The sequence below is a fragment of the Hibiscus syriacus genome, unplaced genomic scaffold (assembly GCF_006381635.1).
Source record: "Hibiscus syriacus cultivar Baekdansim isolate YM2019G1 unplaced genomic scaffold, ASM638163v2 tig00000778_pilon, whole genome shotgun sequence".
NCBI lineage: Eukaryota > Viridiplantae > Streptophyta > Magnoliopsida > Malvales > Malvaceae > Hibiscus > Hibiscus syriacus.
Window position 1 is genome coordinate 1,854,225 of NW_024061825.1, and position 25,575 is coordinate 1,879,799.

The 25,575-nt window shown below is 33.1% G+C and overlaps 1 protein-coding gene and 1 pseudogene across 1 annotated transcript; both read left to right on the forward strand.

The window, feature by feature from the left end:
- The first annotated feature begins 3,933 nt into the window (after nt 1-3,933).
- On the forward strand, nt 3,934-8,564 carry LOC120114891 (annotated as a pseudogene).
- Nucleotides 8,565-24,170: 15,606 nt separating this feature from the next.
- Nucleotides 24,171-25,245, forward strand: LOC120114881 (transcription factor bHLH148-like). The gene is made up of 2 exons (XM_039135660.1): nt 24,171-24,279; nt 24,409-25,245. Exon 2 carries the CDS (start codon nt 24,432-24,434, stop codon nt 25,098-25,100), a length of 669 nt encoding a protein of 222 aa, XP_038991591.1. The 5' UTR covers nt 24,171-24,279; nt 24,409-24,431; the 3' UTR covers nt 25,101-25,245.
- Nucleotides 25,246-25,575: the final 330 nt, after the last annotated feature.

Here is a 25,575-nt window from a genome sequence, read left to right on the forward strand (position 1 = left end):
TATTTGTGTAATTTACAACTCCACGACAATTTTTTTATTTGAGTATCGTATCTTCCAAGCTACTTTCAAAGCTTTATATCCTTCAATTACTCGTTACTCTTTGATAAAACTATTAATATATATAAAAACAATAAAAAATTCTTGATAATTTATAAATAATTATTATAATCCTAAACCTCACTTCACGACAGTTATCTTTAAACCTCACTTCAAATGGATTATGAAGTTGTTGAAGCTGAAGGGTGAAGTGAAGAGTTTGTGTGCTGACAGTTTGAATTGACAGTTGATCAGCAGTAGGTGGATCTGAGACAGGTTGAGAAGTAGAAGGGAAAAGATGAGATTACATAAATTGATCTAGTTTCCTTCTCATATTCCTAAGCTTTCTGTTGTTATCTCCAAAATTCCCCAATTCCACATTTTGAATTGAGAAGAAAAAGAAGATTTGAGAGAAGAAAAATATTCATTCATTAGATTCATGATTTCCTTTTCACAGTACAAGTTTCTTATGTGCCTTCCCCTGCATTATATTATCTCCAAGATTCCACAATTCCACATCTGGAATCCCTGACCCATGTTCTGAAATCCCCAGTCTCATCTCCTCATGACTCTCTTCTTCTACTCCAACCGTGACAATACCCCTTCCACGAAAGGATCCTTGACCCCAAGGATCAAATGCTGGAAATTGAGTTCTGAGGACTGTAAAAATCCTCCCAAGTATCATACGTTGAATCGAGATTCTTTCATCGAACCAATAATTGCGTTACAGGTTTGTTCTACCTGTTAACTATCATGTTATCCAAAATTGTCCGAGGATAAATCTTTAACTGGCCATCATTTTTCACTGTACGAGGATCGGTCGAGGGGATTATTGTATCTCCAATCTTCTTTTTCAACAAACTGACTTGGAAGACAGGATGAATGCAAGAAGTTTCTGGTAAGTCTAACATGTATGCAACTTTTTCAATTTTTTCCATAATTGTACAAGGACCATAAAATTTCACTACTAATTTGAGATGTTTTCTGAGTACGAGAGACATTTAACGATATGGATGCAATTTCATGTAAACAACATCACCTACTTGAAATTCTCTTTCGATTATTTGTTTATCTGCCTTTTGTTTCATTATGTTATGGGCTTGTTGTAATTTATCTCTGATAATTTGTCGTAGCTGATCATGTTCCTTTAAAATTTCATCAATACTATGCATATTAGACTAAGTTTTCCATGCCATCATCGGTGTTTATAGCCATACAGGCTTAAGAAGGGGTTATTTTTAGTGTTGTGTGGTAAGTGGTGTTATACCACCATTCAGTATGAGATAACCATCTAGCCCACTATGTAGATTGTAGGAAACAAACCCTTCTTAGGTACTGTCTCTAGACACTGATTAACCCTTTTGATCTGGCCATCCGTTTCAAGATAATAGTGTTGTAGAGGGGTTGATTTCCTAATTGCTTCATGAACTCCTTTCAAAAGTTACTAGTAAATGTTTTATCCCGATTTAAGATGGTCATTTTAGGTTGACCATGCAACTTGTAGATGTGATCTAAATAGAGCCTTGCAACTTTTAGGGAAATATAGGGGTGTAACAAAGATAAAAAGCGAGCATACTTTGTAAATTTGTCAACGAAAACTAAGATACAATTTTTATTCAAGGATGTAGGAAGACTCTCTACAAAGTTCATTTTGACCACTTCCCAAGCTTGGTTTGGAATTGGTAAGGGTTGTAAAAGTCATAGTCTAGCCACATGTTCAACCTGAATGCATTGACATGCATCATATTTTTGAATATAAACTATAATCATTTTCTTCAATCATGGCAAGTAGAAACAGTTACAAATTCACTGATAAGTTGCACGAATACCCGAATGGCCCCTTGAGGTGAATCATGTAGAGTTTGTAAAATATGCAATCTCAAACTACCCGCATATCTTATGTAAACCCTTTGCTTATATCTTAAAATTTCCCTAGCAAACTGTCATTTATCGTTCACATTTGAATGAATTGTAAGTGTGCTGATGTAGTCCTTTGCGAGAGCATCATATGTATAACTCTTCTAAACTTCTTGGACCCAACTAGGAACAATAGTTGTAATCACAATCTGCAGAAATTCACCCTAATTCTCAAACTGTCTAGACATCATCAACCATAACATTATTTTTCCTTTCCTATATTGAACAGTGTAATCTAAGCCCAACAATTTAGTTAAGCCTCGTTTATGAATTGTAGTTATAAGTTTTTGCTCCAAAAGATACTTCAACGGTTCATGGTCTGCTTTGATCAAAAAAGGATTTTATTCTAAGTAATGTCTCAACTTAGTTACCGCTAATAAAATAGCCAAATATTCACGTTCATAAATAGACAAATCAATGTGTCTTGGACTGAGTGCTTTACGAAGATAAGCAATTGGTCTCCCTTCTTGAGATAAGATTGCCCCCATTCCTTTGGAACTAGCATCCATTTCTAAGTAAAAATACTTAGAAAAATCAAGCAAAGCTAATACTGCAGTAGAACATATAGCTTCTTTAAGTTGTTCAAAGGCTACTAATGATGCAGGTTGTAATACCCCAAAATTTTGGCTAGTGACCAAAATGAATAAATTGAAAGTTTAGTGTCCAAAGTATAAATTTAGGAAAGTTTAAGGATCAAAATGATAATTTTTTGAAAATAGGTATTGTAACACCCCGTTAAAAGTTTGGGCCAACCTAAGAGAGAATTTAATAAACCCATGCCTATTTGTGGAATAGTTTGGGCATAGGTTGAGCTAATTAAATTTTGATTTTTAAAATGTTAATATTGTCAAATTAATTATCATAATTTATCATATAATTATAACAAACTGTTGTGTTAATATCATTAACGATTAATATTAATTAAAGAATTATAATGATGTAATTTGTGAATTTGAAGATAAAATTAAATATAATTTCACGAAAAGATTAAATTATTTACTTCATATGAATCGAGGTAAAATATATTCCTTTGATCATCTAGTATTTATAATGAAAATATATGATTTTGTGAGCTGGATACTCAATTCGTTATTTTTAATAGATTTTTTTAGTAGGTTTGGATCACAAAATATTTTTTTTAATCTCATACCCATCGATCCGATAACCGGTTTCTTGTATTTTTTTCTTTTATATTAATTTTTTTATTCATAGTTATTTAATTATTTCACCATAACATTTTAAATTCTTAATTTCAGAAATTATTTTACTATAACATTGTAAATTATTAATATATTAAATTATTTCACCATAACATTCTAAGTTATTTCTCTTAACTTCAAAATATTTTAAATTTAATTGTATTTCTTTAACTTTATTTTTAATAAACTTTATCTTTTGATTATGTAATTTAAATTTTTAAATTTTATGTATTATAAAATTTCAAATTCTATATTTTTCTCTATATATATTTTTGAATTGATATAATTTAAAGAGAAAAATAAAAAACATGAAATTAATACTCGTGACTAAGGGTTGTTTGTTTACTTCAGAATGATTAAACGATGAATGATTCAAATACTGAATGATTCAGAGGCTCTGAATAGTTTGGCTCTGAATGTGACATGTTGTTTGATAACTGACTCTGAATGATTCAGAATGTACTTCTGTGTTGAATCATTCAACACTGTTTTGCTGAATCAGTCAGTACTGAATCATTCAGAAATACAAAACAAACGTGCTGAATGCTGAACGATTCAGTATTCAACGCTAAAAAATTCTATTAAAAGACTAAGTATTCAAATTGGACGAGTACCTAATATTTATCGTATAAAACCTCGGCAAATTTTTACCAATTTAATAAGTGTGTCAGACCGCGCGCTTAAATGCGGCAAGTATCACGGGTATTTTTCCACGCGCTCAATATTTCGAATGAATAAAATTGAAACCGCCAAAACAAGTCTCTGTCATTGGCCTCTCAAAGGAGGAGATCTTCAAGAGAAAAATTAATATTATAAATCTTTGAATTTCAGTTCCTTTAGTTGATTTGTTTGGATAGAAGGAAATGAAAGGAAAGCAAAAATGGAAGGGGAGGATCTTCTGAGGAAAATCCAAGAGCTACAAGCTGGACATGCACATCTCGAGCAACAGATATCGAGGTTCAAATATGCGGAGTCAAATCCCGACTCAACTCGTCGAAGACGCCACTCTGCTTCCCCTCAACCGCCGCAATTCCCCGGGAACACGGCTTCTTGGAATAAAGTTTCTGGTTCTTTTCGGCACCCGCTGCTAATAGAGAGCGGAATAAGCTACGGCACCACAAATGGCGGAGGTGGCGGTGGAGGAGTGAAAACCGGGAATTCACAGCCAGATGCCGCTAATCTCACCATCAGTCAGTATTTAAACATTTTACAGTCTATGGGACAATCTGTTTATATATATGATCTTAGTGGCCGTATAATTTATTGGTAAGTTCAAAAGGGTTTCACTTGTTCACGATTTTTTTTTTTTTGTAAATTAGTAATTAACTATATGATTTAATTTTCGTTTCTTAGTATGTAAGTAATCTAAGCATTTTCATCTCTGAATTGTTATTTTTCTTCAAATTTTGTGCTTCTTTTATTATTGCAGGAACCGACATGCTGAAATACTTCATGGTTATTCAGCAGCAGAGGTTTTAGGAGAAGATATCCTTAAGCTTATGGTTGATCCTAGGGATTTAGGGGTTGCATAGAATATAATTCATCGGGTTTCAATTTGGGAAAGTTGGACCGGGCAATTTCCAGTTAAGAATAAATCGGGGGTCTTGGATTCTGTTGTTGCAACTGTTACTCCTTTCTATGATGATAATGGCTCTTTAATTGGAATCACTTCGGTCTGCTGTGATCCGAAGCATTTTCGAGAGGCAGAGTTCTCATTTTCAACTAAAAAGGAACCCGAATCTTCTGTCTTTAGCTGGTCTAAAAATGCTGTGTCAGTTAAACTTGGTCTTGATCCTCAGCAGCCTCTACAAACTGCAATTGCATCAAAAATATCAAATTTGGTATTAGTTCCTTAAGGCTTTGTATTTCCTATGGTTGGTTTCTTTATTTTCTTTTAATTGTTATTTGGTTTCGGTTGATTGTTATGAATTAACCAACACAGGCATCCAAGGTGAGCAACAAAGTGAAGTCCAGAATTAGGACAGGCGGGAATTTTGTTGGTCGTTCTGATCATAAAGAAGATGCAACTTGGAATGGAACCCATGCACCTAGGGGGGAGTCACAGTCGGTTAATGTTAACATTACAAACAGTACCAGCAGCTTCGTGAGTATTGGCTGTAGCCCTGTTAATAGAGTTGACGACCGGAGAGAAAATTATGAAATCTTGTGGGAAGAGTTGACGACCGGAGAGAAAATCGGGCAAGGTAATTAATTTCCTTTAGTTAACAGCAAGTGGGGGACATGAAGGAATTATGAACTTGCTTATAACTGGGTCCATTACATAATGGTTTGGTGGGTAATATCAAAATAATTTAAGAAACCTCATATGAATGAACCCCCATATGTCCACCACATAATCATATCAATGGCTTAGACCTTTGTTTTCATTTTTCAGTGATGTTTTTAGATTGTTTAATTACTTAATTCTCCTTTTCTTTTCCTCGCAGGTTGTTGTGGAATGGTTTATCATGGTCTGTGGTATGGATCGGTATGTTATCCTGCTCCTTTCACTGTCTTAATTTTTAGTCAGGATGATGAACACATTTATATTATCATGTAAATAATGTTTGTATGAATTGGGAAAATGGTGACATAACCATCATCCAATTGTTCTATATGGTATTGCATATATAGGTTCATCAAACCTATATATGATCCCTAAGTCTAATGTAGACGATGCAATATGAAACATCCAGAGTTCATTTGGGGATCTTATGGCTTGCAGTTGATTTGAGTTAATGTAAGCAATGGTGTCATTGCAATATATGAACCCATTTGCTCTTTAGTCATTTTTGGTTTTACATGGAAATGGTAGGGAGAATGAAAATTTTGTAGTCAACTTATTATTTAGGTAAATCAACCATGTTCATGTTATTGCAGGATGTTGCTATCAAGTTATTCCCGGACCTGGAATATTCAGATGATGTCATAATTTCCTTTAAACAGGAGGTGTGCTTTATTGTTAAATTACTTTTCAATCTTTTTGCATTCACCGACTGAAATAACTGTGTTTTTATTGTTTTGAGTTTCTTTCTTCCTCTTTTAGTGCTGCTCTCACTATTTTTCTTTTGATTTGAATGTTTCTCTGATGAAAAGACTCCTGCATCCAAATGTTCTGCTATTCATGGGAGCTGTCACTTCTCCTCAACGTCTCTGCATTGTCACTGAATTCCTTTCACGGTTCAATCCCCACTTTTTGAAATTCATTTTTGTGCTGGTAGTCTATGTAACTCTCATGTTTCATATCTATTGTTCTTGGGGACTTCAGGTTTAGTTTTACTTCTTTGATCTTTGTTGATGTACTCTTATATTTATATTTATTGATGCAGTGGGAGTTTGTTTCTCTCGCTACGGAAGAATGCTGTAAAATTAGAGTGGAGACGGCCTGTTCACATGGCTCTGGATATTGTGAGTATTAAGTAGTTTTCTTTCTTTCTTTCAATTTCATGATTCTCCAGTTGCGGTCAAGATAGTGTCATCATGTGTCGGTCTGTTATTTTTCAGTTCATTGTTGTTTATTTTTTTCCCTTACTAATTTATCTTATTGATTGAACTGCTACAGGCACAAGGCATGAATTATCTTCATCATTACAATCCGCCTATTGTTCATCGTGATTTGAAGTCTTCAAATCTCCTAGTTGATAAGAATTGGACTGTGAAGGTTTGCCATTAGTCATGTGCATCTTTACTAGTTTGCTTATGTCTATTTTATTGTGGTACAATGTAAGACTTTATTTGAATAGGTTGGTGATTTTGGTTTGTCACGTCTCAAGCACGCAACATATCTGTCTTCAAAGACCGGGAAAGGAACGGTACTGCATTGACTGAAACCTTTGCATGATTTCTTTGTTTCTTGGTTGACTTATAAGTACCATGTCTTTTCTTGTAGCCTCAATGGATGGCGCCGGAGGTTCTTCGTAATGAACCCTCGGATGAGAAGTTTGTTGCAAATCCTCTATTCCCTTTCACTTCACACAACATATTCCCCATCTCCAAGCCCAGTCGCTTTCACCTTTTCTCTCACTGCGGACCTTGTTTTTCATGTTCTTTCTGTGGAACACTTAGGTCCGATGTTTATAGTTTTGGAGTCGTATTATGGGAACTTGCTACCGGGAAGATACCTTGGGATGGTCTCAACTCAATGCAGGTATAGTTTTCACTAAAAAAATAAAAATAAAAATTGCAAGACTTTTGAATGCGAAGATTCGAACATCATCAAACCAACTGCATCTCTTCTAAAGAGGTCCTATGTTGGGCCCCTCCTTTGAGTCATATTTTCCCTCTAGAAACTATTGAGCTTTGCAAGTATTATGGTTCTGCATAGGGATGGGCATGGGTCGGGTTGGGTCGGATTTTCAGTCCACCCAACCGACCCGAAAATATACCCCTTCCACCCGACCCGAACCCAATCTAATTTTTTGAGATAAAATCCAAACTCGACCCAACTCGAAATAATATATTTATTAAAAGATATTATTTTTATTCAATAAAAATAAGAATTTAATTGAAAGAAAATAATATATAAAGAACTATTATTGTAATTATCCATAATATATAAGATAAAATTATAATTTTTATCAGGTCGGGTCAGATATTTTTCAACATAAACCCGAACCCGACCCGACCCCAATTTTTTTAAAAAAAATCTAACCCGTTTGGGTGGATTGGGTTGGAATCCGTCAGGTTCGGGTCCCATGCCCATCCCTAGGGCTTCTGCATATATGAATAACAATGTGTTTAGAATACTTCCAGGTGATTGCAACTGTCGGGTTCATGAACCAAAGGCTTGAGATACCGAAAGAATTAAATCCACGGTGGGCTTCCATAATCGAGAGTTGCTGGCTCAGGTGCTTATCTCCTTATAACTCTTACATATTCGCTTTCATTTTTCTATATCTGAGCTGTAGCATACCGGTACATGAGTTAATCCGATATGATCACGTTCATGTACCATTACTACTGTCAAGTTTTGCATTGTATTAATCAAATTACAGACAATCGGATTCGCTACCATCGTGATGGCCTGAACTATTTAAGAACCATTTAGATCATTGGCTTACGTTGTACTGGTAGTTATTAATTATGATCCCATTGTCTTCAGAATTTAGGCCATTTCTCCTTATCCCTCACCTGTAGTCACTCTAATTAGCTATTATGATAAAAATTGCATTTGAGGTCTGATGCATGGAACTGCAACTTCTTGAAAACCAGTGATCTGCAGAGCCGACCGACTTTCCAGGAACTACTGCATGAGCTTAGAGATCTTCAAAGACAATGCACTATCCAATGTCAGCGAGCTCGTAACTTGGCTGGAGATAGCTCTCAAAATGGATCATGAGACAGATGTATGTGTTTTTGGTTCCATTTCTTTCTTCTCAGAAAAAGCTGTCCATTGCTAGGAAGCAAAGACAGTTTTTTCGCCAAGATTTACACTCATGGCTGTTCGGTTGATGATTAATGCAAAACTGCAGCATCGGCCAGTCAAAGAAATACAAAAAGGAGACAGTAGTTGGCACCATCTGGGCAGCTCCGAGTTTCGTGGTGATCGGTTGTGAGTGAATGTCACTGGTTCTTTTCGTTTCAAGCCCGGAAATTCTATGCTACTCAGATTCAGAGGGAATATTGAAGCAGGTATATATATATATATATATCCAGAATCATACTCTTCTATATCTCACTTTGTATCGAGTACGAGTGTTAAATGCGAATACTTTACGAATAGAAGAGTACGAAAAATGGGGGAATTCGGAACATACCAGATACATATTCCACGTCTCAAGTTCTAAATACCTCGAACTTTAATCCTTTACAGAAATAGAAAACCTTATTAGTCTGGATCCATGTCTATACTTCCTTATTTTGTGTCGTTCATTAAATGCATTTCGTGGTCCCGATGAGTTCTGAAGGGAATTACTTTAAATCATGAAACTGCTTGAAATTTGTCTTTTGCCGTCAAATGTTTATTTTCTTCGCTAATATAGATATCTTTAAGGATCAAATTAATAAAAACTATAAATACAGAGGGTTTTATATGATGAATTGTTTAGAATGGGATCAATTTGATTGAATGTGTAAATATTAAGAGTTAAACTAATAGAATTAGTGAATGTGCAGGGTTAAATATTAGGATGACGAATCAAGTTGTTTGAAAATTTTGATCAATTTAGTCTAATATTATTCAAATATTCTATCAATCACAATTTTAATTTAATTTAATTATCAAATTAATAAAATATATAAAACTATAAATAATAAAAATCAAATATATAATTATATTAATTTTTAGGGTTAACTATTTTAAATACCACCAACCTTTAAGAGTTGACTCGTTTATACTATCGACGTTTTAATTTTGTCAATTTTAACATTAATGTTTATTTTTAAGTGTAATTATACAACTCCGTTGTTAATGATTTAACGACACGATGACATGACAACGACATGTCGTGACGTCGTTGACATGGATTCCTCATCTAAACGATGTTTTAACATATTTGTTTTAGTGTTTGAAAGACTCAAAATGATATCGTTTTGTTGTAATCCTAATTTTCCTTTGGATTAAACTCAAAATTTTCCATTATCTTTTTTCTCTTCTTCCTTCTTATTTTCATCTGCATCTCATTTTCCATGGTTTTCTTGGCAACCAAAAAGATTTTCTCGACAAACAAAAGGTCTTCGATTATGTCAAGACTTATGCAAATCACTTCAAACAAGGGTTCATTGGTGTTCCAAATATCCCGGAATTCCCTCCGAACAAGGGTCCCGAAGCATTTCACGGCAAGGTGGTACACTCCATGGACTACGCAGCCATGGAAGATGAAAAGGCTGTGGAATTCATCAAAGGCAAAAGAGTCATCGTTGTTGGGTTCCAGAAATTCACACTAGACATCTTGGAGTGTTCTACAACAAATCATATACAACAAAATTGGTATAATTAGAGCGCGAGTCCTTGTAAAGTTATGTATTCACAGCGTTGGAACCTTGCTTTGTTTTCTTCCATTTTCGTCACTACTTGTATATAATTTGTTTCTTTGGATTTTCATTTAATGCAATTTTATCTTGATTATGTTTTTAATTTGTCTAATGCCTTAATTTAAGCATTAACTCTAAAATCTTTTATTCTAGTGATATATTAAATTTATGAATTAAATCTCCTAGATTTTAGAATTAATCGTTGAGACAATTCTCACACTTGTTATCAGGATAATACATATGTTATGTAACTTGTTAAGGTTTAGGTAGAAGAATAAAACTAAAATAACTTAAATACATTTGAACCTAAGATCAATTAGTAACCAAGCAAAGCCTTAATCAATAGGCTAAATCTAATATTTAGGAATCAATTAAAATAAATTTTATGTATTGTAGTTAATGATAGAAATAAAAAATAGACAAGCGAGGATTTAAATCTAGGCCAATTGAGAATATAATAACCCTTAAATTTCTAATAAAATATAATATATTATTTATAATTAAGTTAGATTTTTAATATTTTTAGATTAAATTTATTTTATATTTATTTATTAATGATTATATATATGAAATTTATATTTAAAATTAAATTAAAAATTTATTAAACATATTTGCACTCACGAGACCAATTTAAAATCAAAAGATAAATTTATAATTTTAATCTTAAATATTTTTCTTATGATTATAATTTGAATATTAAATTAATTTTTATTGATTTCATATATAATCACTAAAAAATAAATATCAAAACAATGAATTTAGTTTAAAATTATTATAATCTTAAATCAATTATAAATAAACTATTAGATTTATTTTAGTGATTTAAGTGTTGTCGTATTCTTAATTGACCTAGATGTTAGTTCTCTAATCAAATTGTGACATGTGTCACAATTTGATTGGAAAAATAAATTCATTAAATTAAATTGAAATTAGAACCTAATTAAAAATTAAGAATTAAAGTTAATCTTGGTGACCAAATTGATTAATTCTAAAACCTAGGGGATTTAATCTATAAATTTAATACATGACTAAAATAAAAGTTTTTAAATTTAATGCTCAAATTAAGGCATTAGAAAAATTAAAAACAGAATCAGGATCAAATTGCACTAAATGAAAATCCAAGGAAACAAATCATATCCAAGTAGTGACCAAAATGGAAGAAAACAAAACATGGTTCCAAAGCCACGAATACGTAACTTTACAAGGAATCACGCCCTAGTTATCCCAATTTTGTTAAGAGCAACGTAAACACTTCCGTTAAATGTTAATGGTATGTGACTTTATTGAAACCATTTAAATAGTTTAATGGTTATATTGACACAAATTTAAAAATGATGGTCATTTTGAGACCAATCCCATAGTTCATAATCAGAGAGAGGGTACAAATGGCCCAAACCTCAACTTTTAAATGCAAGATTTTCTAGCCCAATTAAAAAAAAACTCAATCACGAGCACGAACCAAGTGACCTCAATTAAAGGACTTATTCTTGAGTTTTTAGGTTTGAGCATAATAAATGTCAAGGGTGTAAGCGTTTAATGTTAAATGGTTAAGAGTTATCTTTGAACAAATACTGTCTTATACTTGCCCCAAATTAATAAAAAAAAAATCTTAATCACGAACCAAGCGGTTTTAATGATTAAAAGTCTAGTTATTATTTCTAGAAGTTTTGGGTTTAAGTACGATTTTACAAGGTTATTTAACATTTACTGTCAAATGGTTAAGAGTCTTTCGAATATATACTACTTGTAATCACTCTAAACTAATAAAAACTATTTCGATCAAAATATAATATTAATTAAAATAATAAGAATGAGTTGTGGATTCAATCTTTGTGATGCTCTAATTTAATCATTTTTACTTCTACATTTTTCGAGTTCTGAAATTTCAGTCTCTTCTATCTGGTAACTTATTAAGATAAATTTTATCATTAATTTACGTATTATTTAAGTTGTGAATTTAATCATTGTTTTCTAATTTAATCATTTTTAGTTTTATAATTTAATGATTATTGTTAGAGTCTGTATTGAAATTTAAAAAATAAAATAAAAATGTATATGATTAAAAATGCCATTATTACGATATAAGACTAAATCTAAAGCATATAAAATAATTAAATATAAACATTGATATATAAGGTGAAATAATATATATATATATATATATATATAAAAGATATTGTTAATTATATAAAAGTCAATTAATAAACAAGTTTTAAATTGTTTACTAAAAAACAAGTTTTAAATGAATTTTAAAAAAAGTTGTCGACAAATATAAGTGAATTGAATATGCATAGTTATTGTCCTATTATTTAATTTCGACGGTTTGTTGATATTTGTTCATTTAATTTAATAATAAAAATAAAATTATATAAAATTTAAATCGGGATGAATTGAGAAGAGTAGTAGGGGTCACATTTTTAGAAATTTTAAATTCTTACATAATTTAAATATTTTTATAATTTTTATTAATGATTTAATTTTTATAATATATATTTTAAAAAGTTTATATTTTTAACCTAAAATGGAAAGCATTACAAAACTGGATAAATTATACGTTTAGTATTTAAACTATCAATTTTAGTCTATTTTAGTATCTTTACTTTCAATTTGTTCAAAATCATACCTAAAATTTAGCTTTATTTCATTTTAGTACCCCTACTCAAAATTTAACGTAAAATTTTAATTTGATTTTAAGTTTAGGTACTAAACGCGTTATGTTTTTAGCGACGCGGTATTAAAATGAAACAAAAACTAAACTTTACGTATGGTTTTAAAAAAAATGAAAGTTTAGGTACTAAATCATATCAAAACTGATAGTTTAGGTACTTGTGTAGTTTACCCTAAAAGATTTTAGGGGAGCTGTTTTGACGAAAAAGATGAAATGCATTTAAGAATGAGATGCTTCACTCAATGGATGCCTGATGTTCCCATTTGGAATCACTTTCTATTTGCTAAATTGAGTGACAAATAATGGAGGGCTTGTGGTGGAGAAATAGCCTTTTTATTCTATTATCATAATTTGGAGATTTAACATTTCAACTGCTTTTCATTCCATATATGTTACGTTCATGTTTAAGATTAATTTATAGATAAACCTATCAAGCAATCTCGATTGTAAGAGGGAGAGTTGTTTTTAGAGATTTTGAGTTTGAGTAATTGAGTTTGTAGATTGTTTATATTGTCTATAGCTAAAAAAAATATGAAAAGATATTATCTTATAACCACTTCAAACTATTAAAAAATATTGATTTATAAATTTATGTAAATTTAAATATACTAACAAATTAAAATCGTGATAAGGAAAGTGTGAAGAGACACAATAGCATCAGTTTTGAGTTTTAGTAAATACATTGATAAGAAGTATCGGTATTGTACTTTAGGTACCGATACTATTCATATGAAATTTGTGAAATTAAGTGTTTTGTTTAGTTTATGTTAGTAAGAATTGATTATAATTATGTGAATTTCGATATTTATGTCAATTGTATATTTGTGTAGATATAGAATACAAGCAAGTATCAAATGAGTCAACGAGATAAGATTGAGCAAGAGAGAGATAAAGAGTTATAAACGTTGATTGGACTAAGTGAGGCTAAGGTGAGTACATGCTACTAGGAAAATGATCATATGTAAATAAGACTTGCGATGAGTCTATTTCCAATATATGATTGCATGATTTCTATGTGTACGTGAGCATTATGCCCTAATGAGTTAGTCACTATTACTTTGCTACTTGTTACTTCTAAATGCATTCTCAACTCTTTCACCAACTTGTTACTAATGTATGAGTAAGTGGAACCCGGATCAATCAATACTAAAACAAATTTATCAAGTAACTGGAAAATAACTGCAATGATCTCTGGATCATCGCGATCTTCATTGGTCTTTATGTTATAAACCCGGGCAGTTGAGCGCATTTCCTGTTAGATAAAGGACTCATACTGATTTCTTCCTCTACCTCTACCTTTTCCTCTCTGGGATGCTGGAGCAAATTGTTCCGATTGTGCAGACTCTCCAGCCATTATTGGACAGTCTCGGATAAAATATTCGGTGTCCCTGCATCGAAAACAAGCTTCGGAGATTACTCGACATACTCCGGTATGGTTCTTTTCATAGTGCTGATACTGTCTCAATTGACCCTGATTATATCTTCTAGCGCCAGACCCTACTGATTGCGTCTGTCTGGCTCTCATCAGATTTGATCCTCTGATAGATGATGCAGCTGACTCAGATCTCACCTGAGATCTAAAACTAGAATCTCTTTCCCTGTTAGATGGTGCTGAACTTGATGAAGCACCAGCTCTCTTGGACATTTGAGCTTTTTGTTCTCCATACTTCTCATTCTGAGCACTCTCTAGAGCTTTAGCACGATTAACCACTTCCTGGAATGAAGACAAATTCAAAACTATCAACATCTCTTTCAATCTAGGACACAAGCCTTCAACAAACCAATCGCAAGCATCCTTCTTAGTCGGAACTAGCTCAGTAGCAAATCGACTTAACTTATTGAACTCGCACTGGTATTCATACACTGTACGATTCCCCTGCTTCAGGCTCATAAACGCTTGCTTTATTTGCCTTACAAATTGATCTCCAATATATTTGCATTTAAACTCTTCTAAGAATAAAGACCATGTCATTTGGTCGCTGATCATTCTCATGGTGACATTCGTCCACCATACTCTAGCTTATCCACATAATAGTGAAACCACTCCATCTAACTTCTCCACTTCAGAGCAGTGGAGACCTTCAAACATTATCTTCACATTATTTAACCAAAGGTCCATAACAATAGGACCTTCCTCTATTTCACATTTGAATTCATGAACTCCTAGTCCTTTAAACTCTTTTGCGATATTTCATTCTAGGAGTTGAGGGAATAGGAGGTTGGAAACGCGTCAGGATAGCGTCCAACGTCCTGAAAATTGCTCACTGATCTTGTACAAGCACTCCCTGAGGTGTATGTTCTTCACCTTGCCTGGCCAGGGCAGGTGAATTGCTACTTTCCTCATGTCTATCGTCTCCCGCTTCACTTCGGGAGCTTTCATGGTCTGGCATCTAATAAGATATAACCAATGAATTCTATTAGCAAGACAACATAATCATTACCTATCAGATCAGAAATTTTCACTTCTTGTTGGCATGCATACTTTTTAAAACATATTTAACTTCGGTTTAAGCCTATAATCGACTAAACCTTAGCTCTGATACCATTAAATATAATATCCCAACCCGTAGTCGACCCGGATACAAATCCCATGTATCACTTTGACTTTTCAAATCATTTACTTTTACAAGCTAGTTGAAAATTCAAACTTTCATTAAAATAAAACTAAATAATTTACATAAATACAATCAAAAAGGTTTACAAAACCGATCAGAGCATATTTAATTTAAACTTTATAGTTACATGCCAACAAAATAACATATAACAAAAGTACATACAACTTAAATCAAGTCTGATATGATCTTCGGTTGATATTTACTGTCTTGCTGACTTTTCCTAGCTTGGATCTTCTTGTTTCTTTGAACCTACGTGTGAAATACTCATACGCTAAGTCACAGACTTAGTGAGGCATATAATGCAATAATGAAATAATGAAACATGCAATCACATACTTTCATTATGTACATGAATAATCATATATCTAATCAACAATAACATACATCATCATGTATTTAACCGATAATAACATATCCCATTATGCAATGTTAATTCATGTTCTATCTTTTAGGAGCCCATGGTACATTACTGAGAACTTAAGGCATATGACTGCATTGAGGTCGCGCACAAATGCTGTCACCACAGCTCGTATAAATTGCACCGAAGTACCGCATAGAAATTGCACCGAAGTGCCACATAGAATGTCCCAAAGGACCACATAATATTGTCCTGAAGAACCCATAGAAATGTTCCGAATGACCGCATAGAACCCTCGACTCTTGGCATGCCAATTTTACCCTAATCTCTCATATCACATACTATGGGCTTTACCATTTATATATTTCACATAACTTGTCTCACATAGACAAGTAATCACGTAGGTCATGTCACATGACTTATATCATATGTTCATGTAAACACGTAGATCATATCACATAGTTTATATCTTGTTCTCATATATTCACATAGATCATACAACACATAGAATAACAAATAAACTTATGCATGTACTCATGTACACACAGAAATCATGCAATCACACATTGGAAATAGACTTATCACAAGTCTTATTTCCATATGATCATTTTTCCTAATAGCATGCACTCACCTTAGCCTCACTTAGTCCAATCAACGTTTATAACTCTTTATCTCTCTCTTTCTCAATCTTATCTCGTTGACTCGTCCGATACTTGCTTGTGTTCTATATCTACACAAATATACAATTGACATAATATCGGAATTCACATCACTATAATCAATTCTTACTAACATAAGCCAAACAAAACACTTAATTTCACAAATTTCATATGAATAGTATCAGTACCTAAGGTACAATACCTATACTTCTTTACTTATATTATTGATATTATACTTCAGTATCGATACCCATTCTCGGTTCTGGAATTTTATCTCTGAAAATGGTATTGATACTCATAACCTGGCATCGATACCTTTAGTACTGATATTACTACTTCGGTATCAATACCCTTTGAATAATTCCTCAACTTTTGACTTATGGTATCGATATTGTTCATCCAGTATCGATACCCAAAACCCAGATATCACAAATTTTACTTTGAAGTATCGGTATTGTTCATTCAGTACCAATACCCATTGCCCAGAATACACTCATTTAACCCGAAAAATTACCAAAACTAATATAAACTCCATACTTTGAACTCCTTTCAGTAATTCAAACTCAACTATACTCACTCAAACTATCTTATATCACTTTAACAAATAATAATATTCAATATCTCACAATAACACTTGAAACTCAAAATCTTACCAAATATTCAACTTTGTTATAAATCTTTTCTAACCTCACAAATCTCTTATTCTTAATGATGACAAGTCAAATATGGCTTAAAAATCCATTTACAACTTCTTTATCAAAAATTCACTTAAAACCCCCTTATATTTTATCTCTTATAATTTATAAATCCTTTAGTTTTTGCCTCTCTTTAAACTTCCTTAAACTTTCCTAACACTTAAATAATCAAAACCAACTTAAAAAATGAAAGAAACAATCAGCTTGAGACCAACTCACCTTACCAATGGAGTTGCTGGAAGAGAAGAAGAAGAAGATAGCTACCAAGTCTCCAGATTTTTCTTTTCCCCTTTCTTTATTTCCTTCCTTCCACGTGGATATAAAAACACCAAAATGAATTTTTAATTAATTTATTATCAAATGATTATTATACCCTTCCATCCTTACTTCTTTGCTATTCAATCTTACACAATGATATTCCAAATGAGTCCCTAAACTTTTCAATTTATCTAATTTGATCATGAAATATTAAAATCTTACAATTTGGTCACTAACCCGATTTTTGGGATGCTAGAATTCCAATTACTTTAGTTTCTTTTGGATCTTCCTTTAGCATGGGTGGTCGAATTTTGAACAAGTTGAGTGCAAAACTCTTACCTAACAATGTTGAGAAATTTGTAATAACTCGAAATTGATTGTATGATCTTGAATCGGAAGAAAGGGATGAAGAATATCTTACTGTGGTCAATGATTCTTCTATTTAAAGTTAAATTTTTTATTTGTTTTATTTTTATTGTGTTTATTTCATTTAAATTATTTATTAATGATTTTAGTTTTGTTTTGTAGGGTGCTTTTACACTTACAACAAGCACATTCAAATGAGTTTGTGAATAGTTATTTCCTCATTCTTTCCTTTTATGGTAACTTATTTATTGTGTTTATTTTATAATTTTTACTCATATTTAAAATGATGTTATTAATGGTTCTTTTTATTTTTGTAGGGTGTCTTACAACAATCATATTAATATCGAGCTGATTAATGGCAACCCCCTCAATCGGGAAGGACTTGCCTCAATACCCATGGAGCGATTTCTCAGTCGACTCGAAGGAGTGCTTCAGGTGGAGTCTTCCGCGATCATTTGCGGCAATTTCCTCTTGGCTTTTCATCGCTCTCTTGGTCTTACTTCAGTTATCCATGCAGAACTTTGAGGAGTTTATGAAAGATCAAAACTCGCTTGGTCTAAAGGCTTCGAACATGTCCTGGTTCTAACAGATAATACGGATGTGTTCGAGCTCCTCTCCCCTCCATCCTTGGCGACTCCTTTTACGCTTGTTCGAAACATCGTTGTTTTGTGCTCAAGATATTGGGCGGTCGAATTCTTTGTCATTCGCTGGGAAACCAATTTTGCTGCTGACCATTCGGCCAAGCTCCTGATTCAACAAGTTCCTTCCTCGAGCATTTATATCAGCCCCCAAGCTCCTTAACTTTGAGCTACTGGAATTTTAGTTTGAAATCTCAATTAAAAATCCAAACTTTAAAACTCAAAAGTTAAGTTCAAGAATACCCCCAAGGCTTCCCAACTTCAAATCGAAACCTTCAAACACTTCCTATACATCAAAAGAGATTGTTAGAACCTCAAAATAAACTTTGAACTCGTCAAAAAGTCCAACACCATTATGGGATTGTTAGCCCCATAATCATCACTACTTTTATTCTTACTATTATAATATTATGTTGATTTGTCCTGTTTGAGGGTTGTTAGTAGGGATGGGCATGGGTCGGGTTTCTACCAATCCGACCTGACCCGAAAATTTTACATCTTTCACCCTACCCGAAAAATATATACCCTCCATCCGACCCGAACTCGGCCCGATTTTTTGAGATAAAATCCGAACCCGATCTGATCCGACTCGAAATAATAATAAAATATTCTTTTTATTCAATAAAAACAATGATTTAATTGAAAAAAATAATATATATAGGGGTATTATTATAATTATTCATAAATATATAAGGTAAAATTATATATTTTTTTCGAGTCGAGTCGGGCCGAATATTTTTCACCTTAAACTCGAATCTGATCCGACCCGACCCGAACATAACCTTTAAAAACCCCGACCCGAACCCATGCTCATCCCTAGTTGTTAGTAGGGATGGATATGGGTTTGGTTGAGTTTTGATAGGCGTGAATTTCATATGAACATTTTTTGTGTCATTCGATTAAATTTGAATTTAAAAAGATTTTATCAATTTGATTTTTGAGATAAAATCTCACATCCACCTTAAAGTGATCCGATCGACTCCTTTAAAAAATTTGGTAAAACCTGATCCAAACTCATCGTTTTTGAAAAGTATTGACCTTATAAAATTGGGTCAAATCAAAATTCATCGAGTTAGGATCAGGGTCATGACTATCCCTAGTTGTTAGCGATTTTGTGTACGGTTTTTTTCAGCCAGCCCATTTCATGAAAGTAAACCTTTACTCTTAAGCTCGATTAAGAGCCTAAATTTACGCAATTATAATTGTTAATTACTATTTAATCACCTATAAATATGTCCATTCCTCCTGGTAAATTTTGAACTTGAAAACCTCCCGCCAAAAAAGGAGAGAGAAATAGAGCGAGATTTGAAAAGCAATGAAAGAAAAAGAAAATCGAACCCCGCGAAAAGAACACCAACGATCTTCAGATCTCGTCAATCGCCGGCCAAATGATTCTCCGGCGAAGAGAATCCCAAAGAAGGCCAGTGTTTCTGATAACCAATAATTTCTCATTTTCATCTGCATTGGCATGCTCATTTATTTAGTTGTTATTGTTGCAGATTGCTATAAAGAGTTCGACCGAAGCGTTCATTTCACCGATAGAAGATGTTTTGCCTGATATTTCTGAAGAGTCCATCGAGTTCTCTTCGATTTCTGCTTTTTCAGATGCTAATTTCAACATTGAGAACGCTGAGGTACGAGTTATTTACGTAGCTTTCTATGATGTATGTATCTGAGTAAGAATTGCTGGAGGCCGATTAACTGCATAAGTTTCAGTTAATTATTCATCTGAATGCGCGAATAAGCGTAATCTCTATTAGTGCTTCCAAGGATGAATCGTAGTTTTTATTTAATTTCAATTTCCTCAAATTATTTATATATTTCATTCTCGTTGTAAAAAATTATGATTATATTTTGAAAATTGTGGTTAGATTTCGGTTGTTAAATTCTTTGCGTCTGTTTCAGAACCTTGTTATCTCGTCGAATCCATTACTTTCAACTTCATCAGAAACGTTCAAGTTATCTGAAATTGCTCCTTGTTCAAAGCTAAGCACTGCAAACAAAGATGAACAAATAGACTTCTCAAAGACTGGTTTAGCGGAAGTAGGGATTCTAGTGAATCATCTAAAGCAAGCTCGACTCCAAGCATTGAATTCTGTTGACATGAAGAACAAGTCCAAGAAGGTTCTAGATGCATTGATCGAGTTCATTATTAAAGAGTTCTACACTCTGCCCCAAGAGAGAGATAAGTTACCTGAAGTCTCTCTACAAATGCTTATTCCCGATTTCTCTGCTTCTTCCTTTGGGTTGTTGTGGCCGCGTTATTTTCCCTCTACTTGTTCTGCTATTCAAGATCAGTTCCCTCTTTAACGGGACTGCAACCAACTTGAAGGTAATTCTTTGTTAATTGTATTTGAGTTTCAATTTTTTATGATATGTTGCACTTCCAATGTCTATAGTTTTAATCTGATCAATTTACTATTGATTGAATAGTGTGACTGGTATTAAGCACATGCACAGACACATGATTTTATATTAGAGAGTGTCAATTTAGAAAGTTATATTAGAAATTTATGACCGTAAAATTACAAAAGTTCAGGGGTGTAAAATTAGATCATTGATATAAAATACAAAAAGATACTTCAAATATATAGGATTTTGAAATTTATAGGGTTACAATCGCACCACAACATTATCGTTGGTTGCACATTTTAGGTAAATAGGTGTTAATTAGTTGAATGATTCTTTTATTCAGATGCTTGATTTTAGCTTTAGCTTAGTTGGTAACATGCTAAAGCTTCAATTGATGGTAACTGATTACTTAATGCGACAACTACGGTAGAGTCTGGTTGTATAGATATGCATGTCTGCCCACTTTTATTTGTCAATAATTGAACTTCACAAAGAATTTGAAGCTATGTTTTGATCGACAGGTAACATAGATGGTGACACCAAATGCATCCTAATAAAATCTTTCTATGAAAGTTGTTGCATGAGGGGACAAGCGAGAGTCTAATTTGACATTTTGATAAATCATTAATAAAAAGAAGCCTGACTGTCACTAGTAAAAAGCAGATATTGGACAATAAAATTGATGAGGATTTCACTTGAGCATGCCAAGTAGGTCAGGGTGGGTCGGGTGCGGATACCTTATCTCCATCTCATCCCCATTTAATATTTTTAAATTCATCACCTGCCCATCATCTATGATGGGTAAAATTTTTTATATCCACACCTGCCCACGCGGATACAATCTCAAATCTATCTCCACACCCATGCGGATACATTTTCAAATCCATCATCACACCCACTACCTAACTGGAGACGTACCCGACTAAACCCTCTTGACAGCAACCTTAAATTATACATAAGCAACAAACATAAAATATACACGTCCATTAAGAAACATAATAAAATAAACCAATGATTATTTAAGTTAAGTGTTAACATAGATTTTAAAGTACATAAAACACCATAATAAAAGATATAATTAAAGCCTAGAAACATAAATGACAAACACATAACATTTTTGTTTTTTTGGCACACATAAATGACAAACTCTAAAATTATACTTAAATTTATAATGATCCAAAATGTAACGAGTATTTAGTGGGCGGGTGGATGCGGGGCGGATAAGATCTCAAATTCATCACCCGCTCATTACTCGCAACGGATATCACTTTCTAAATTTACACCCGCCTACTACCCACTAAAATTATATCCATCCCCGCTCCAATTAAAACTAATACGATACGAAATTCATAAAATTATACCCGTTTACCATCCTTAGAAATTTCTGATTAAAGTGGAGGATTTTGTGAAATCCATAAAACTTTTGTTTATGAATGAGATAATGACTAATACCAACTTAAAAATGAATAATACCACTAAATTTTTACGCCTGGCTGCACATAAAGAGCTAAGATCTAGCTGTCCTTTAAACTACGTTTAGTATTATAAAAATATTATGAGTCATCAATGAGTGAAAGTGACAATTGTTGAATGTTTGCTTTTCATCAATAATCGTCCTTGTGCTAAAATTTGGATTAGTCATCAAGCTAGACCTTTCCAGCATTTAATTAATCTAAATTGACCCACTTTGTTTCTACTTTAGATGCTGCAATTTGCTTTTATTATCTCTACTTGATTTGATAACAAAAGCTAATAAATAACTATAAACATTGACGGATTATCTGGCAGTCACTTTGGACTTATAATTAATTTAAACAGTGTATGTATTACATATTTAGGATTTTGCTGAATCTTATTATGAAGTTGATGCAATCAATCAAGTGTTCTATTATGATGTAATCGAGTGGAGTCGAGATAAAAACCAAATTACTCTAGTTCGTTTGGTTAAATTAAAGTTTGTTACTTGGTAAAAGATAACTTATTTTAACATTCTTCACTTCAAAATCCACTGTTCATGTTTAAATTTAAATTCAAATTTGAATTGGGATTTATCCGTATTTGATAAATTTTATTCATAAATCTTTTATTTCTTATTAAATTTGATTTGATAATTCAGGTTGAATTCAGATTCAGTTCCAGTAACAAAGTTATTGACATAGCAATACAGTATTATCAGATTTTGATGAGCTATAAGATGGTTTGCAAATTCCTGCGGGTTTGATCTGAACTGCTCTTCTTAGTTCTTTAATTAGGGTTCAATCTCAATCTCATTCTTTGATTTTAAATATAATTTAAATAAATCTTGAATCAATGTTTACCACCAGAAATGGACGGGAAAGATGGGTGAGGACAATCGTCCCTCTTGAAAATTTAAAAATTATTATATATATTAAATATTTATATATTTTTTATTAAAAATTTGTATCATTTTTTTAAAATTTTATAAATTTAAACTTATGATCTAATATAAAATCTTACACCGAGTTTGTATTATCATATCGCACACAGGGGAACCAGTCTCTCTCTACCGCACCTCATAATGTCATCTGGTTTTTATTATATTATTATATTTCACTTTTAAGATTTCCTCCATTTAATTCTCTTCGAATTCACTGGCATGCACATGGTACAACAATTTAGGCTCCTTGATTACTTTTGGGAATGTGGAGCATAAAGTTGAAATTATCTAGTAAAGTGCATAATATACAAAAAAACATTACTTAAATAATCATTTTAATTTTTATATTTTAAAATATTTTAACCTTTAACCTTTTATTTTAACATAAAAATATTTTTATAAATAAAAATTATTAATTAATAAATAGTCAATATTTTAAAATAAGAGTATTTTCATCTTAAAATAAAACATTAAGAATTAATAGAGTTTAACTCAAGTAGTAAGCAGTTTAATATTATTTAAATAAAGTCTCGAGTTTGAATCTTTACTGTGAAATTTACCCATCAAAATCAAATGTATGACACAAGTGAATTCGAATAAATATTAGAAGATCAGTTTTGTCATGGTATCTACTTAATTATAGAATACATTATGTGGATTATTATTGTCTTGAAACTGAAAACGATTATAAGGTTTTGATTTATGTATTTTTTAAAAACATTTTTTGCATTTATATATATATATATATTTGGATAAGCATAAGTTGGATCTGATTAAATTTTTAGTTAATCTAAATTTAATCAGAATATAAAAAAATTGTCTGTCACTCAACTCAATTTAAGTTTGAAAAATTTTATTCAATTTAAATTTTAGGTTAAAATCCGTATTCAATATGAGTTAAAAAAAATAGTTTCCAAGCCGAGGCAAGCCCCTATCAGCTGAACCGGACCGAACCCCATCCGTTTCACTCCACCAAAGGTCGCACCGACAAAAGCCATAAATAAAAAGCCGAAGCCTCTCTCAAGTAAATTCCATTTTTGCCTTGGCTCTCTGTAAAACAACAACCATTCCCGTTTCTGGTTCCGGTTCCGTTCACTCCCTCATCCCGTTCTCCTTTTCTCTCAATTTCATTTGTGGTCTTCACATCGGTAATAATTTATTTTCTCTTTTCTTTCCAGAATTTTGATTTTGAATCTTTTTTTATTATCTAAAATTCGGAAGTCTTTTTCTGTCCATGCAATTGGAATCATAATTCACCGTATCGTACGGTGAATAAGGAAGCGTTTTGTTCCGGTGAGACATGACATCGTTGATAACGAATTCAGTGACGAACACGACAAATTCTCATCGTATCAAAAGGAAAAAGAAGAATCCGATGATGAAAGGGAATCAAAAGCCGCCGAGCCACGCCGCCTGGAAATCGGAGGAGCAGCAACAAACCTATTCCTCGAAGCTTCTTCAAGCTTTGAGCAATATCAATCTCAATAGTACTCCTCCTTCCCATTCGGCTCCGCGCGGCGGTCGAGCCGTCCGTGAAACCGCGGATAGAGCCTTGGCCGTCTCGGCTAAGGGGAGAACGAGGTGGAGTCGTGCCATTTTGACGAGCCGGCTTAACTTGAAATTTCGAAAGCAGAAGAAATCGTCGTCGCGGAGAGGATCCACCGCTGCTTCCGTGGCTGCCGTAACCAGGACTAGCCGGTCGAAGAAACGGAGAGTTTGCGTTTTGAAATTGAAAGCGAAGAGTGGACCGAGTGTTCAAAGGAAAGTAAAGGTTCTCGGCAGATTAGTTCCCGGTTGCCGGAAGGAACCGTTACCTGTAATTCTCGAAGAAGCGACTGATTACATTGCGGCGCTTGAGATGCAGGTTCGAGCCATGAGCGCCCTCGCCGATCTGTTATCTGGCTCCGGAGCCGCTACCTCTAGCTCAGCTCCTCCGCCTAAATGGCCAATTCCGCCGACTAACCAGTAATGCTTATTTATTCACTTAATTGACAAATGCCAACTGTCATCCCCATCTCTTTTCCCAAAAAAAATCTTGCTATAGTATCTTCCACCTCTTCTCTCTCGAGTAATCACCTCTTCTGTTAAATAAATTATTCTTACCCATTCTCACTTAATTTTTATCACATTTTAATTTCGCTTAATTTAATCCATGGGATGATCACGATGACCCAGTGAGGTCTCAGCAGCGATCGCATATGTGGTTCAATTCAATGGGATTTATGCACCGCCTATACACAAAGGCTGGGGGTGGCGGTGGGTCACTTTCGCCGTGCAATTAATGGGCTGTCATTGCCGGATGGGTTTGGCAGAGAATTGTTGTTTGGGAGTAGTGGCGAATCAAATAGGGATCAACAATGATCAAAGAAACTTTCGGCTGTCAATATCCACCCACCGGCCAGTTGGCAACCGCTTGCTTCTGATTGGGTGTCCAATTTTGAAAT

Bases quoted from the DNA above. Each gene is read 5' to 3' on its own strand.
- LOC120114881 (XM_039135660.1), top strand. From the start codon at position 24,432: ATGACATCGTTGATAACGAATTCAGTGACGAACACGACAAATTCTCAT.